Below are 16,704 nucleotides of genomic sequence, written 5' to 3'. Positions count from 1 at the left end.
CCTCAGGGTCCCCCCTTGTCCCTGCCCCCATCCCTGCACGCAGGGCTCCGAAAGGCTCTTTACTGTGTGGCCGTGGCCTCAGCAGCGTTTGGCACATTTACAAAAGAGACTGAAAAGGGGGATGGCGGCGCGGCGCTGCGGGGACAGGGCGCCTGGCAGAAACATGCAGTTCCCGGGGCAGCGGGGCCGGCTGGGCTGGGCTGGAGGGGGCTCCCAAAGCAGGGGGGCACCCCAGTCCAGTCTCGGCACCATCCTGCCTGCCTGGCCGTGGGGAATTCCTGGCTCACTCCGTAATAAATTAATACAAATCACAGCAAGAGAAATATATACAAGGCGGGAGCCTCTGTCCACAGCCGTGCTCTGGGCGGGGGCTCCTGCCCTGCCCTGCCCCGGCCAGAGGCTCAGCTCGACCCCAGGATCCCCCCTGGCCACTATAAAATCCAGTCGCCAACAAAACGGCGACGGCCTCTGACGCTGCAGGGGTCCCCGCGTCCCTGAGGCAGTCCAGCCTCTGCCCAAAGGCTGGTCCAGTGTCCTGTCTCCCATTAAAACATTGTGGGGTGGATGGTGCATCCCGCCAACGCAGCTCCCGTGGGACAGGCACCACTTGCCAGCATCACCCCAGGAACCACCTGGCGCTGGCAGCCTCTGCCCCACGACCACCCCGGTCCAGCTCGGAAAACAGGGGGGAGGCGAGCCGCTCTGGGGGGCAGGGAGGGTGGCTAGGGCAGGGGGATCTTCTGAGGAGGCAAGTTTTGGGAAGCGCTACCTGGGAGCTGCTCTCGGGGCCAGGGTGGGACGGGGCGCACATGCTCAGGGGAGTCCCTGGGGGGGGGCAAGGGCTGTGGGACCTGCTCATTGAGGAAGGGACGTGGGGCACAGGCACTTGGGGAGTTGCTGGGGGGTGCGATGGGGTGGGGGCAGGCGCAGGGAGCTGCTTTCGGGGAAGGGGGACTCAAATATGGGGAGGGCAATGTTGGGATGCAGGATGAGAATGCCCGGGACGTGGGGAAACACGCAGCAGTGGGGGCTCAGGGACCCCCCAACCCAGCAGAGCCGTTCGCACCACATGTCCACAGGTGCTGGTGTCCCCAGTCCTTGGTCTGAGGCCTTCCCGGAGGGCTCCCCCCAGCACCTCTGGACCCGGCGGGCAGCCGGGCCTTGCCCAGCCAAGTCCCACACGTCCCCAGGAAGGGTCTCCATCCGCATCCCTGAGGATGCATGGCTGCCCGGGGCTGAGGGCACAGCCCCGCCTGTCCCAGGGGGTCTGTCGGAGCAGGCTGGGGTGCTGGTGTCACTCGAGGTCACTGGGTTGGCTTATACCCGCACGGCGGGGCCGGAGCCCGTGGTGAGGGGCACGGTGGAGCTGCAGTCATAGTCCAGGTCCACCACAGCGTGGGAGCTGGCGATGAGGCTGTTCAGGGAGGGTCCCGTCTGCCGCTCTCGGAAACTCTGGATGTAGCTCTGCTTGAGAAAGGGGGAACAGAAAGTGAGGGGGGCTCTGCTCCTGGCCCACTCCATCCCACCCCACCCTGAGCTCTGCCGCAGCCCCCCAGCACCAGCCCTCTGCAATCCCACCCGCCCCAGCACTCGGGCCCTCCGGGGGTGGGCCACAGCAGGGCGCACAGCCCCATCTCTTCCCTGGGCGCACACTTCGCACCTTGCCCAACACCCGTTTCTACTGCGGCCGCAGCGCTTTTGGCCACCAGTTTACATTTGCTTGCAAAGGCTGAAGTGCTCCATGGTGGGCACATCCCAGCTCAGCTCCTTCTGAGCTGCCCGGTCCCCGGGACACCCCAGCCTTGTCCCTCGAGGAGCTCGGATGGCGGCTGGCACCCAGGCACCTCTCCCCTCTCCGCGCCCCAGCCCACCCACATGGAGAAGGAAGGGCCGCGGAGGCCGGGGGAGATCTCTACCCTGGGCGCGGGACTCACGGGGGAGAGCACGTCCCCATCGAAGCGGCGCACGGGGTTGGGCTTGCGGCGGTAGGCGGGCTCGGGCGGGTGGGCTTTGTGCTGGTGGGGTGGTGGGTGGTGGGGCCTCCGCTTCTTCTTCTTCTCCTTTCGGTCTTCCCGCTGCTTGATGCGCATCAGCTGCACGCGGCGCTGCTGCCGGCTGATGATCACTGAAGGGTAGAGGGGCCTGTGAGCACCGGGGAGCACCCCAAACCCCTCCCTGCACCCAAACCAGCCCCAGCTTTGCACGCCCAGGCCTCCCCTTGAGCGCTGTGCCTCCATAGAATCCCAACCCCTTATCTGTGCACGCAAACCAGGTGCTGGGAACCTCCGCCCCAGGCCCCCCAGTTCCCCCCTCCACCCCGTGCCATGTCCATCTCCGCCAGCCCACACACACCTTCTGTGTGGGAGTAGCCCTCAGCTGTGACTTTCCACTGGACCAGGACACCCAGCATGGTGAGGAGCGGCCAGACGCCCAGGATGACCCAGCTGTACCAGCACACGGGGCGAGCGGGGGCCACCTTGATGCGCTCGTAGATGTACTGCACCAGGAGGAAGAGCTCGATGAAGTAGTCGACGGTGACGGTCATGATGGCGCTGCCGAAGACGGCGGTGGAGAGGGTGGTGAAGAAGCGCTGCCACTGCAGGGTGAGGACGGCGAAGAGCATCCCCACACCCAGGAGCAGCGCGATGGGGATCCACACCGTTGGTGGGTGGTAGAACTGCTCCATCACCACCAGCGTGGCCACCGCCAGCAGTAGCCCCAGGAGCAGCCCCACCATGAAGAGGCCGACGCTGCGCACCAGCATGGTGACCAGCCCGCACAGGACCCCAATGCCCAGCCCGATGCCCACCGAGGCCTCCACGCTCAGCTGCGTGTCCAGCACCCGCTCCTTGTAGCACAGCATGAAGATGATGATGGAGCCAAACATCAGCCCCGTCAGGAACATGACGGCCTTGAAGCAGCGGTAGCCTGTGGAGAGACCACCGCAGTCAGGGGGTGGATGGCCAGCACCCCCCCCCCGGCTCCCCCTTGCCCTTCTCCCCACTTGCCCCACCAACCGCCGGCCTGGCCTGGCTCACCGAAGAAGCAGTAGATGATGCCGAAGAGGCAGCACATGGCGCACACCACCGAGGGCACCACCTGGTAGCGACGCTCAATTTCCTGCTGGCAGTTGTGCCCCCACTCCTGGCCCGGCTCGTGCGGCAGCAGCTTGAACCGCAGCGTCTGCACAGTTGCAGTCATGGCTCTGGGGACTCCCGGGAGAGGCATCAAAATCTCCGCTCCTGCCCCATGGCTCGCTGGCAAAACTGCACCCTGGCACCCGCCCCGGCTGGCGAGAGAGAGAAAAGGGGGTTGGAGGCACCGCTGGCACGTGCTCGATGACGATGCCCACCACTCAGCACCCAGACGCTGAAAAACTCGCTCCGGGCCCTCGCTACCCGGGTGGGAAGGGAGAGAATGGGGGAACAGCCTCATCCGCGGGGGCTGTGGGGGCACAGATTGTCACCCAACGGGTGGCTGCAGGGATGCACTGTCCCCAGGGAGCCCGCCTGCACCCCCGGGGAGCTTTGCTGACGGGATGCGGCACTTTATAATTTGTCTGCGGCTTCAATTCCCTGCCCCTGGCTCTCCGGCGCCCTTTCCCTGCTCGATTAAAGGGAGACTTCCACTACCGGGTATTTTCTGCCTGTGAAGTAATTATGCTTGGTAATTAAGTCACCCCTCAGTCTTCTATTTTTATAGGCTAAACAGATTGAGCTCTTAAAGCTTGTACTCCAAGGCATTTTCTCCAATCCTCTAATCATATTTCTGGCTATTTTTCATCCCTGCTCTAGCTCCCAGTGTCCTTGTAAAAACAAAGCAGGCCCCCACACTGGATCCAGCTCTCCCACGCTGACCCACAAGGCCGGAGGGGGACCAGCCCTGGCTGGCGCTGCCCCTTCCCCAAGGGCTCACCTGTAATGCCACAGCCGTGCCGGGACGCCGAGCAGGCAGTGGCCGGGCCCCCTGCAGTGCCTACGCAGACAGAGGGGTCATAATCCCCCGCAAAGACTGATCCAGCTCCAGCTTAAGCCTAATTACAGCGGCCGTCTGCCCACTCCCACCTGGAGCCAGTTCCAGCATCCCTTTGCTCCCCTGGTCCCTTTCCAGGCTCGGTTGGTTTAAGGATGTGTTTATTGTCACCATGCCAGCGCCAGTCCTTCCAAGTGCCACATTAAAGCAGCCGGCTCAGGACGGCTAACAAAACCAGAGCACCGAGAAGGGGACGGAAAGAAGGGCTGCGGTCATGGCTCCCCATTGCCCGGCACCTCACTGCTGCCCGGGACGGGCTCCACTGGCACTTCTTCCCCCACCACCAGCCTCCTCCCTCCCTCTGGCTGGGGAAGGAAACACCGGCCAGGCCAAATCCCCCGGGGAAGCCAAGCACGGTGCCTAATCCTGGGAAAGCAGGCGGGCACGGAGCAGGCAGCTGGGCGCTGGGCCCCTGCCCGCCTGTCCTGAGCCCCCCCGGGGGAGGAGGGGGATGCTAAGCAGGATTGGACTTTAACCTGGGAGCCCGGGAGCGACACACTGGCCCTGGCTGCCCCAACAGGGACGGGGGATGCTATGTGGGGCGAAAGCACAGCTTTGCTGGCCGGCTGGGCTGAGGGGGATGCGGATGGGGCATGGCACGGCCGGCTGGCCAGTGTGGGCATTGTGTGGCATGGCATGGTGTGGCATGGCATGGTGTGGCATGGCACCACATGGCATGGCATGGCACCACATGGCGTGGGATGGGATGGCATGGCGTAGGATGGCTGGCAGACCAGCGAGGCGCTGCTCTCTGCCCCTCAACCCACGCCATGCGTGTGCCGGGGCAGCAGGGAAGGGTCGCCTGGGAAAACCCGGTCTCCGGCGGGGTTGCAGGCAGCGTTGCAGGCAGCTGCCGGCGCCCATTGGCGCGGGCACTGTTGCTAGGGGAGCCCAGCGCCTGCTCATTGGCGCCGGGACTTACCCACCTGCTGCCGCCCTCCCCGTCGCCCCGGGCCCCCCGCCGCCGCCTGCCCCGGGCCCCCCGCCCTGTCCCGTAGTGCACAGCGCGGCGGGGACCCGGGGGGCAGCGCTCGGGGCCCGGCCCCACCGGGTCGCGCTCCCCCCCGCCCCGCGCCGGGCCGTCCCCATCGCCCCCCGCCGGGGCTGCCGGGCCCGGGGCCGGCGGGGCGGGCGCGGCGTTGCTAAGCGACGGCCGCAAGGGCCGCCGGGCCGCGGGGCCGCTCCGCCCCTCTCTTTGTTCGGGGCGGGGGTCCCGGGGGCTCCCCGCCGGGCCCCGCACGCCCGTCCCGGCCATCGCGCTCTCTCCCCGGGACGCGGGGGGAGCCCGGGAGCCGAGTGCCCGACCGCTTCCCCTCGGGGGGACCGGAGCGCCCCCCGCCCGCCGGACCCCCCACGTGGTGCCCCCGCCCCCCCGCAGAGCCCCGCCCCGCCCCGCCCCGCCCGCTCCCACCTGCGCTCCCGGCCCCGCAGCGGCGGCGGCCCCGCGGCGGCGCCCGGCGCTCCCGGCCCCGGCCCCCGCGCATGCCGGCGGGGCGGCCCCGCCGCCCGGTGCTGAGCGGACAGCTCCGCCTGACGTCACCGCGACGCGTCACCGCGACGCTCGGGAGGGGGCGGGGCCTCTCAGGGAGAGGGGGCGTGGCCTTACCGGGAGGGGGGGGGCTTACCGAGGGGGCGGGGCCTGCACCGGGCCGTGCACCCGGTGTGCAGCGGGGCGGCACGGCGTGCACCGGGCCGGGCACCGGGGTGTGCAGCAGGGGGTGCAGCAGAGCAGCACCGTGCTCCAGGCCCTGCGCGGAGCCAGGCACTGGGGGTGCACCGGGCTGTGTACGGGGGTGGGCGCCGGGCAAGCACCGGAGTAGCCACTGGAGTGTGCAGCAGGGCAGCATGGCATGCACCGGGCCACGCGCTGAGCCATGCACTGAGCCATGCACCGGGGGTGCACGGGGCCATGCACCGGGGAGCCCGGACAAGGCCACGTGTGCAGCATGTGGCACAGCGTGCGCCGGGGAAAGGTGCTGCAGGGGCTGCGGGCCCCTGGGCACCGTGCCCAGGGGACGGAAGGGGTATGGGGTGCGGGCGTGAAACCCACCGGAGCATGGTGTGGACCGGGTTGTGCTGCCGGTACACACCTGAGAGCACACTTCAAGAGAGCACACAGGGGCTTGTGCCGTGGCCACGGGGACGGCAGCATCTGCACTCGGAGGGGGCAACCACATGCACGTATGTGGCACCTATAGAGGCTGCCTGCCCATCCCCCTGCCAGCTGCCAGGAGATGCAGGCGCAGTGGGTAGGTGGGAGGACGTGGCGCGCTCTGCAGAGCTCCCCAGAGCTGGCACCTCCTGGCTGTGGCACCCAGAGACCCCCGGGAAATGCTGGCAGGAAAAAGTCTCTTGGCAGCAGCAGCCGTTCCCCTGGCAGCCCCTTCCCAGCCCCACGCCAATGCGGGGAGACAAAGGCGGGAGCTGCAGCTGGTGGGGGGCTGTGAGGGGGCTGCCGGAGGAACGGCGCTGCTGCCCACTGCCTGCTTCCTGCATGGGACCTCCTGAGCCCGGGGGCCCCCGTGCCCGGCCACTGCCCCAGTGAGCCCTGGGGAGGTGTTTGGTGTTCCCACAGTTTCATCTCCATGCAGTTTTCCTGAGCTCAGAATCTTATTTCTGAAGTCTTATTTCTGAAAACTTCAGTACTTTCTCCCATCTGCATCTCTATCTAAACACAAGCTCAAATCAACAGGGTCATTTCAGAGTGAAACCTCTCTTATCACTCCTGTAAAATCACCTGGGCTTGTATAAGGTGACCAATATCAAATATTCCAACCCGTAAAGGAAATCAAATGCATCTATTTGTAACACGTTTCTCTGCATACATAAAACAGGCGACTTTGGTTGTTTACGATCACGCCTGCTTTTTGGCCCTTGTCCATGGAAAATCTCTGCTCATTTCTTACTTCTGCATCTCTTCCCTTCTGGCATCTCCTCGTCCCATCGCGTTCCTTCTGTTTCTAGTTTTTATATGTTCTTCATTAAACTGCCGTCCACGTGACCGCCTTTGCCTATTGCTCGCCTTGGCCTATTGAGGAGAAAAAGGCCTATGAAAATGAGCTGAGTTTGGATGATGGTCCTGTATCTCTGGGGGGTGGGATGCTGCCAACCGCTTCCTGATGAAAACAGGCTGCTTTGTTCCAGAAAATGAAAGAGACCCTGGAGCCAAGCGGGCTCCCGCCTGCTCTCGCTGCCCTGCCGTGCTCTGTGGCTGTCGGTGCTCCCCGGGACAGGAGGGCTGTGTTTCACAGGGAGGGTGGAATGGGCTCCCCACCGGCCAGAGTAAATCCAGGGGCATTTGAGAGCCCCAACGGCTGGGAGGCTGCTGGAAGTGGAGCCACAGGCTGGGAATGGGCGGAAAGGCTGGGTCCTCCTCCTTGTCCTTATTCAGTAACGCCTGGCGCCGAGTGGCTGTGTAGGGCTGCTGGCTTTGGGGCTTCTGGGTTGGATCATTCCCACGCCGGAGGCTCCGTGCGTGTGGCAAACTCTGTCCTGAGCCGGTTCCTCCAGCTCGGTCTGCCCAGGGGCTCTCTCTGGTGGCCACGGTGGCTCTGTGCTGCAGACAGCCCATAGTGGGACAGTGACCCGGCCCCAGCTGGAGGAGCTCTTTGGTCCCATTTTAGAATCATAGAATGGTTTGGCTTGCAAGGGACCTTAAAGACCATCTAGTTCCAACCCCCCTGCCATAGGCAGGGACACCTCCCACTAGACCAGGCTGCTCAAAGCCCCATCCAGCCTGGCCTTGAACACTTCCAGGGATGGGGCATCCACAGTTTCTCTCGGCAACCTCTTCCAGTGCCTCCCCACCCTCACAGCAAAGAATTTCTTCCTAATATCTAATCTAAATCTACCCTCCTTCTGTTTAAAACCATTACCCCTCATCCTATTGCTACACTCCCTCATACAGTCCCTCCCCAGCTTTCCTGTAGGCCCCCTTCAGGTACTGGAAGGGGCTATAAGGTCTCCCTGGAGCCTTCTCTTCTCCAGGCTGAACAACCCCAACCCTCTCAGCCTGTCCTCACAGCAGAGGTGCTCCAGCCCTCCCATCATCTCCGTGGACCTCCTCTGGACCCGCTCCAACTGGTCCGTGTCCATCTTTTGACTGGCAGGATAAGGGTCCCTGCTGTCGGGAACTCCTTCTTCCCCGGGGCGGGGTGGCGGGGTGGGTTTGCTGCCCTGCGTCCAAAGGTCTTCGAGCCGCGATTTACTGGAATAAGACTAGATAATTAACATTAATGATACTAAAGAAGGAATTCACGGAGTTGCCCTGGGCGGGGGGGGGGGGGGGGGCGAGGAGGGGGGCGGCGGGGCCCCGCCGCCCCCCTCCTCGCCCCCCCCCCCCCCCCCCCCCCGCCCAGGGAGGACAACGTGCCAGGGCCACCGGGCCACCTCGGAGGGTCTCGCCCCCCGCCCCACATGGAGGAGGGCGGGGGACCGGAGTGGGGAGGGGGGGGGGTACCCCGTCCCCGTCGTCTCCTAGCAACCTCGCCCCGCCCCCCCCCCCAGCCCCGTGACGCGCCGCTGCGAGCGCGGCCCATTGGCCGAGGGCGGGCCGCCCGCCGTGACGCCTCGACGGGGCGGGGCTCAGGGGTGACACGTCGGACGGCGGCGCCGCCAGCGGCAGCGGCAGCCGGAGCCGCCTCCATCCCCCGGTCCCGTCCCCCGCTCCCCGGTCGGTGCCGGCCATGCGGCTCTCGCTGGTGCTGTCGGTGCTGCGGCCCGCCGGGCCGGTGGCCATCGGCGTCTCGCTGGGCTTCACCCTCAGCCTGCTCAGCGTCACCTGGGTGGAGGAGCCCTGCGGGCCTCCGCCGCGCTCCGACGCCCGCCCGCGCCCCGACGGCGGCGGCGGCGGCGGCCCCGCTCTTCCCCCCGGCCCCGCCAACACCAACGGCAACGCGGTGCGCAGGCCCAACGCCGTGCCCGCCGGCCTGGGCGCCGACAGCTGGGAGCCCCGCGTCGTGCCCTACCGCCCGCCCAGCCCCGGCAGGGCCGCCAAGAAGGCCGTCAGGTGCGGGGGGGGGCCGCGGCGGGACGGGACGGGGGGAGCTGGGCCTCCGCGGTACCGGCGGAGGACGGGCCGACGGCGCTCACGGGGCTTTAGACGGGAGTAGCTGCGCCCGAGCCTTGGGGTGGTCGGATGTGGGTGTGTGGCTGCCAGGCCGGTGCTGGGGGGCTGCTTGCCCCTGCCTGCCCCCTGGTCCGGAGCTGGGGGGCTGCCTGCCCGCTGGTCCGGAGCTGGGGCGCTCCCTGCCTGTCTTTTGGGCCCGTGCTGGGGGGCTGCCTGTCCCTGCCTGCCCGCTGGTCCGGTGCTGGGGGGCTCCCTGTCTGCCCCTGCCTGCTGGTCCAGTGCTGGGGGGCTTTACAAGTGACCCGGCAGTGTGCTTTCCCACCCCCCCTTACAGCCACCCAGGGCTGCAGCTGGATTTTTCTCACTGCAAGCGCCTTTCCCTGCTGCTCCCCTTCCTCCCCGCCACCCTTCTTTCTCCTTACCCGCCCTTCCCACCTCAGGAGCCCCCGGAAGAGCCTTATGCCCTCGCTGCTGCCTGCTGTGCAAAGGTTGCCTGCTGCAGCATGTGCTGACGGGCACCCTGCCCCGGCCCCTCTCCTGTCCTGCCCTAGCAGGGACCCTTCCTGCGGTGGCATGTCCCCCCCACTCAACACTGCAAACTCCAGCCTGCTCTGGGGCCGGCCGTGGCCTGTCCCGGCGGCCCCGGGATGACGGGGAGCAGGCAGTGAAAGGGCTTCCTTGTCCCAGCGAGGCGGTGGGCGGATGGAGGGGGCTGAATGGGGCCAGTGTGTGCCAGGCGGCGGCTGGGGGCCGGGGGGGAGTCGCTTCCTGCTGCTGCGCCGGGCTGGAAGAATTGAACCTGGAAGTCATTGTGAGGGGGGCAGCTGGGGGCTGTGGCGGGGAGGGGGACATGGCTGGCCCCATGCTGGCTTCAGGCCCTGCTGGGGTGGGTGGCTTCCTTGGGGAAGGCAGCACGGTCTCTCCTGCCTGCCTGCCTGAGAGCGGCGCGGTGGGAAGGTGCTTCCCAGCTCAGCTGTCCTGGCCGGGGCTGGCTGCATGGTGGTGTGCCTGGCAGGTGGTGGCCCCGCTAGGGCTGGGACACGCAGCCCTGTTCCCCTCTTCTGGCTGCACCCAGCCTTTGTCAAGCCTCTGATTTGAGCTGGGCTGGCCAGCTTACGGGAAGACAAGGTCTCCCTTGGTCTCAGAATTGGGGAGGACCTCAGCGGGGTGCTCTGCTGTGCCTCTGGCCCAGGGGTGCTGCTGGCAGCTGGTGCTGCTGGGGCAATGTCTTGTGTGTGTGGTTGCAAGCCCAGGAGTGGTTCCTGCAGAGGAACTGAGGTTGGCACAACTCGGGGGGGCAGGGAGGGTCCGGGCCACGGTGGGGTGCAGAGCCCCGGGGCCAGACGTCCTCTCCTTCCTGCAGGACCCGGTACATCAGCACGGAGCTGGGGATGCGGCAGCGGCTCTTCGTCGGTGTGCTGACCTCCAAAAGCACGCTGAACACGCTGGGGGTGGCCGTCAACCGCACACTGGCCCACCGCCTGGAGCGCCTGGTGTACTTCACGGGCACGCGGGGCCGCAAGGTGCCCCACGGCATGACAGTGGTGACGCACAGTGACGAGCGGCCCATCTGGAACATGTACCAGACCATCAGGTACCTTCTGGACCACTATGTGAATGACTTCGACTGGTTCTTCCTGGTGCAGGACGATACCTACACAGAGGCACACCGCATCAGCCGCCTGGTCGCCCACCTCAGCATCGACACCCATCTTTACCTGGGCCGTCCCGAGGAATTCATTGGTGGGGACACGGAGGGACGCTACTGCTATGGGGGTTTCGGCTACCTGCTATCCCGAAGCCTCCTCCTGCTCCTGCAGCACCACCTGGAGAGCTGTCGCAACGACATCCTCAGCGCCCGGCCAGATGAGTGGCTGGGCCGCTGCATCATCGACTACACGGGCATCAACTGTGCCGAGGAGCACGAGGTAGGTCCTGTGGTGGAGATGGACTCCAGGAGACCGGTCCTGCCCCAGTGTGTTTCCCTGCCTTCTCAGGGGCTCCTAGGGCCTGGGGGACCAGCCCTTGTGCTCTGTCTTCCTTTGGACTTGCTGTGCTGGCAGCTGGTGGGGTGGGAGCATGGGTCAGGGCTGGCTGTGACCTGTTTCTTCTGGCTGGTGCAGGGCCTCCGTTACCACTACTTCGAGCTCGGGAAGAACGTGGACCCTGAGCGGGAGACCGACCTCCGTTTCCAGAGTGCCTTCACTGTCCATCCCGTGCTGGATCCCCTTCAGATGTACCGGCTGCACAAGTACTTCGCACAGGTGGAGCTGGAGAGGACGTACCAGGAGATCCAGCAGCTCCAGGTGAGACCTTGCTTAGCTGGGAGGGTCTGGGCTCCTTCTGTCATCCCCGTAGGCTTTCTGGTCGTTCCGTGTCACCTCACTGCTCTAAAATGAGGGTTTCTCACCTGGAGCTGCTGCGGAATGGCATCATCTGAGCTCATGTGGCTGCTCAGGGTATGAGCAGCTTCGGTCCTGGATGGATCCTGGAGCTGCAGTGATGGTTCAGAGTGATGGAGCCAGCAAGGTGCTGAGGTCCACCAGCGAAGGCCGGGCAGGGTGGGAGAGGGTGTGGATCCTGCTGATGGAGGTGGTGTGCTGCATTCAGGGTGCTGTTAGGAGGAAACCTGAGGTGCTGACTGGAGTCGGGCTGAAAGTAGAGTTGTTCTGGTGCTGCTCTTTGGGCCAGGAGTGGCCAGTCTTTGAGTATTGGGAGGCAGCGTGATGCTACCAGAGCTGGAAGACCTACCTGTACCCGCCTTGACTCTCACTCCTCCGTCTCTCCTCTTGCAGCTGGAGATCCAGAATGCCAGCAGCCTGTCTGCCGACGGGGACCATGGTGCCACATGGCCTATTGGTATACCACCCCCCTTCCAGCCCAAAACCCGCTTCGAGGTGCTGCGCTGGGACTATTTCACAGAGGAGCAGGTCTACGCCTGCGTGGATGGCTCGCCCAAGTGTGAGCTGCGTGGCGCAGACCTGGCTGACGTGGCCGACGTGGTGGCGACGGCCATGGAGGAGCTGAACCGCAAGTACCAGCCAGTCCTCCACGTCCGCAAGCAGCAGCTGGTGAATGGGTACCGGCGCTTCGACCCGACACGTGGCATGGAGTACACACTGGACCTCCAAGTGGAGGTGGTCACCCAGAAGGGTCACAGCCGCTCCGTCACCAAGCGCGTGCACCTGGTGCGGCCCCTCAGCGAGGTGGAGATCATCCCCATGCCCTATGTGACCGAGGCCAGCCGCATCAACGTCATCCTGCCACTGACTGCCCATGACCGGGACCATGCTGCCCGCTTTTTGGAGGCTTACGCGGCGGCTGCCTTTGAGAGCAGCGAGAACGCAGTACTCACCTTCCTGTTCATCTATGACCCCTTTGAGGCCCAGCAGGTAACCCAGAATGACATCTTTGCCTCTGTGAAGGCCCAGATCACTGAGTACGAGCACAAGTATGCAGAGGTGAAGATCCCGTGGATCAGCGTCAAGACAGACGCACCCTCCCAAATCAAGGTCATGGACATCATCTCCAAGAAGCATCCCGTAGACACACTTTTCTTTGTGGCCGGTGTGGGGACAGAGGTCACTGTTGACTTCCTGAACCGCTGCCGGATGAACACCATCAACAACTGGCAGGTCTTCTTCCCCATCCACTTCCAGGGCTACAACCCAGCCATTGCCTACCACAACCAGGTGCCGCCCCCTACACTGGACCTGCTGCGGGACGCGGGGCGCTTTGACCGCGACGTCTTCCACGAAGCCTGCTTCTACAATGCCGACTACATGGCGGCACGCACCCGCATGGCGGGTGATGTGCAGGAGAATGAGGACATCCTGGAGACCCTGGACATCTACGACATGTTCATCAAGTACTCCAACCTGCACGTCTTCCGGGCTGTGGAGCCTGCCTTGCTGCAGCGTTACCGGCACCAGGCCTGCAACCCCCGGCTCAGTGAGGAGATCTACCACCGCTGCATGCAGAGCAGCCTGGAGGGCGTAGGCTCTCGCTCTCAGCTGGCCATGGTGCTTTTTGAGCAGGAACAAGGGAACAGCACCTGAGCTCTGGGGTGCGGAGGGGCTGGTCCTGCTGTGCCCTGCCTGCCTGCCCGTCCCACCTTTTCTGCTGCCCAAATTTGTCTTCCTCTTCCTGGCGTCTGCAGGGATTGCTGGTGCCCGAGCTCCTGACTCATCCCGCTGGGGCTGCTTGGGCCGGGGTCTGCCAGCTTGGGGTGCCCAGGTCCTTCCAGAGCGGCCATGGCTGTGCAGACCCCGGGATGAGGTGGGACACCCAGCTTCTCACCCCAGAGCTGCTGCCACTGGCCCCATCCCTCCGTCCTTGCTCCGCTGCCCAGTGGGGAGGCGATGGGCTGCCCTGTCCTTTGCTGTCCCCCCTCAACCGGGAGCACGCAGAGCCCAAGGCCCCCCTGGTGTGGGGCTGTGACTGCCATGGGGCTGGGGGTGATCCCACGTGGTTCCCCCAGCGCCCCAGGACAGGGCTGTGCCCCTTGTTCCTTCGGTGCATTGACCCGGTCGCGCAGGGACAGTGGGATGGGACACGTCCCACCCCAAAAGAGCAATAAGGAGATTGGTTTTGGGGTTTTGCCACTTGGCAACGAGCTGGAGCACTCCCAGCGAGTCAGGGTGGGGGGTCCTGGCCCCTGGGGCCGGTGGGCACAGGGGGTGCCGGAGGGGATCCTGCTGTATTCACGTACCGTGAGCTGCTCCCCATGGGAACCGTGACCCAGGCCGCTTTGGCCTTTGCAGTATCGATAGGACGTCGGAGGTCGCAGCCCTCGGACGAGACCCTCCTGACAGAGGTGCGAGCCCTCCTTGACATGGGGCCACCCTTGGGGGTGGGGGACGCGGTGCCCGGCTTGGTGGGCACGGCAGAGGGTTTGGCTGTGCATCTCCTAAGGAGAAAGCGACTGAGGAGCCGCTCTCTGCTCCTGGTGTGTATTTAATAGTGGGGAGAGGAGGGAGGGGGATGGGGGGGTGTTTACACTAATAAAACAGAGAGATGAGCCCATGGGTCTGGCTGATTCTTCCAGGGGGGGTCTGCATGGGCGTAGGTGCTGGCTGCTTGTACGAAACCTGGCTGCAACTGGCTGCACCGCTTCCTCACGGGGATGCCGCATTCCCCAAGCTGCCTGCAGCATCCTCTACCTGAGCTGGGAGACGACTGTCCCTCCTTAGCGAGGTCAGCGGGGGAGTATATCGGCTTAGGGACAGGCTAGGAGGCACCGGGCCAAGCAGACACATGGAAATACCAGCTTGAACCCCCAGGGGCTCACAGCAGGGGTTCTGCATCTCCTCCGGGGCCATCATGCCGTCACCAGCTGCTACCAGCCACGGGTGGTGCAGCAGGATGCTGAGCCCCTTGCCTCGGGAAGCCCCGGTGCCCGCTGCAGCGTGCTGAGCTCTGGGCGATGCCCTATCTTTCCTGGTGCCGTAAATTTGTGGTCCTGCTGACCAAGATTTCCCTGGCTGTGGATGGAAAAACACTGCGGTGAGGGGCTGGTGCATCCGTGCGTGTCCCCCACACGTGCTGTCCCCTTTGTGGGCTGTACGTGAGTAACGGGAGACCCCTGGCTGACATTGGAGCAGAGGTCGGGTGCCCAAGCGGGGTGAGCTCTGCCCTCCAGGATCTGGGATCAGCTCTGAAGGAAATTCCTGGGCCAGAAACCGCATCTGAGCACTGTGTAGAATCATTAGGGCTCGACCTGCCCTCTTTGCATTTATTTCATCCTTTTTGGGGCTCTTTTGCATCTCAGGCCTTCTCACCGTCTTGTGGTTTCTGGGTTGGGCAGAGCACCATGGTCCTGCCCTGGACTGTCTCGCCACCTGCAGCTCCTATTTGCGGTGTGGGAAGCAGGGACTGTGTCCCCTGCCCGGGCGATTTTCACGGCTCTGCCTGCTCTTCCCACCAGTCCTTTGGTCATCACATTTTACTTGTTCATGAAACACCCGTGTCAAAGAGACACCCCCCCAGAAAATTAACTGCACCTACTCGCTGTTAGTTAACCAGGCCGTTAGCGCTCAGCGAGACTCATGGACCGCCCCTGGGTGGTGTGACATGCCTTCCCCAAAGATTCATTCATATGTTCCTGCTCCGGTCTTCATATCCACAGTGTAGGAGCATCTATGTTTAAATATAATTTTATTGTATTTCAGGCGATAACTGTTAGCTCGCTCTGAGTATTTCTATTTTTGATCTTCCCCAAGCACATCCTTAATTCCCTTTAAGTGCGAATCTGGGACAGAGGGAGCGAGGCGGATGCAGGTGCGTTACGGATACATTTCTCCACCGAAAAGCAGACCTAGGAGTCGGATGTGGTGCGGTCGAAGAGTATCCAAATGGTAATAAAGCAAACCGGCTTTGAATCAAATTGGCTGCAAAAAATAAATGCTGCATTGTCATTTAATCATCGCAAGGCAGTCTAGATAGAGTTGCTCTTGTCTCCTCATTGCTGTTTGCCCAGACTGAGTTAGAGCTATTTGCATACCTAACGCTCCACGCTGTCAACACCAGTCAAGTTCCCCCCCCCCGACATACATAGAAGCAAATGACAGTGCTCATGGCACTCCCAGCACGGTTATTGCTCCCTTTTAAAAGGAGCTGGCAGGGTTTGAAGCCGCTTTGGTGTTTGCCAGGTTATTTGCAGCATCAAAACATACCGAAACCCCATGGGAGGGTGCGCAAAGGTTTGGGAAGGGGTTTGGTGACGGGAGCAGGCTGGCCAGCTTGGCCAGGGCCCAGAGCAACCTCCCTGTACGTGGGTGAAGTAAATGGGCTCACTGGGCAATGGCAGAGACCTGTGACAATGGCGACACGGGGCACAACCGCTCTCTGCCTGCCTCTTGCCCGCGCGGGGCTGGCAGGCGCAGGCAGGGCGCCGGAGCGGGACGGTGACACCCTTGAGAGAGGCAGGGAGGAGCGGTGCCCCGGGTACGGACGTGGGCGGCTGAGCAGACAGGGACTTTCTGCAATCCCTGTTCAGGTTTGACCAGTACTTCCACACGACGTGTGGATTTTTGCACGGATGCAGAGCACAGCAAAAGGGCAATTTTCCCAAGGGGGCAGGAGGAAACACATATCTGCCGCCTGCAGACTTCTGCTTCCCCCCGAGAAAATTTTCTAAAAGCGTTACTGGCTCACCGTTACGGCCTTCGAGAAGAGCAGCGCAACTTCCTCTTGGGGCATTTTTTGGAGGAGGGTGTGAAGGGCTGGCTCAGAGCAAAGCACTTAGAGGCGTGAGGGCTCCGGCTGTCTGCACCAGGGCTGGGCGGGCGCTGCCTCCCCGCTCCTTCCTGACCCGTGGCAAGGAAAGGGACTTAAACTGGGAAAAACCCAAGCCACTGCTCTGCTCTTCTCCTCCCCCTGCACCAATTTGTTTCCCCGTGCCGTCATGCAGGTGCCTCTGTGCAAAAGCAGCAGCGAGCCTGGGGGCAGGGAAGGCAAAATCTGCTTCTTCGGCCCTGCTTGGGTCACTTCTGGCAGCGGTAAAGCCCGCGGCAGTGTTACTTCAGCCCCGGCAATGTTAATCAGCTCGATGGCTGACCTTTGGGAGGATGTAGGAAGCGCGGTCATGCCAGGAGAGGGCTGGA

At 63.9% G+C, this 16,704-nt stretch overlaps 2 protein-coding genes across 2 annotated transcripts; one reads left to right on the top strand and one right to left on the bottom strand.

Annotated features, from left to right (window-relative positions):
• Positions 1–92: 92 nt before the first annotated feature.
• TMEM198 (transmembrane protein 198) lies at positions 93–5,561 on the bottom strand. Its single transcript, XM_063342624.1, has 5 exons — positions 5,444–5,561; positions 3,039–3,289; positions 2,353–2,928; positions 1,935–2,125; positions 93–1,464 (listed from the first exon to the last, which is right to left on the bottom strand). The coding sequence occupies exons 2-5, from the start codon at positions 3,226–3,228 to the stop codon at positions 1,318–1,320; spliced, it is 1,104 nt and encodes a 367-aa protein (XP_063198694.1). The 5' UTR covers positions 3,229–3,289; positions 5,444–5,561; the 3' UTR covers positions 93–1,317.
• A 3,053-nt stretch (positions 5,562–8,614) lies between these two features.
• On the top strand, positions 8,615–14,060 carry CHPF (chondroitin polymerizing factor). Its single transcript, XM_063342617.1, has 4 exons — positions 8,615–9,040; positions 10,464–11,028; positions 11,224–11,406; positions 11,896–14,060. The coding sequence occupies exons 1-4, from the start codon at positions 8,718–8,720 to the stop codon at positions 13,156–13,158; spliced, it is 2,334 nt and encodes a 777-aa protein (XP_063198687.1). The 5' UTR covers positions 8,615–8,717; the 3' UTR covers positions 13,159–14,060.
• Positions 14,061–16,704: the final 2,644 nt, after the last annotated feature.

This window comes from Chroicocephalus ridibundus, chromosome 7 (genome assembly GCF_963924245.1).
Source record: "Chroicocephalus ridibundus chromosome 7, bChrRid1.1, whole genome shotgun sequence".
Taxonomy (NCBI): domain Eukaryota; kingdom Metazoa; phylum Chordata; class Aves; order Charadriiformes; family Laridae; genus Chroicocephalus; species Chroicocephalus ridibundus.
The sequence above is the reverse complement of the archived record's forward strand: the minus strand, read 5'-3'. Positions and strand labels throughout refer to the sequence as shown.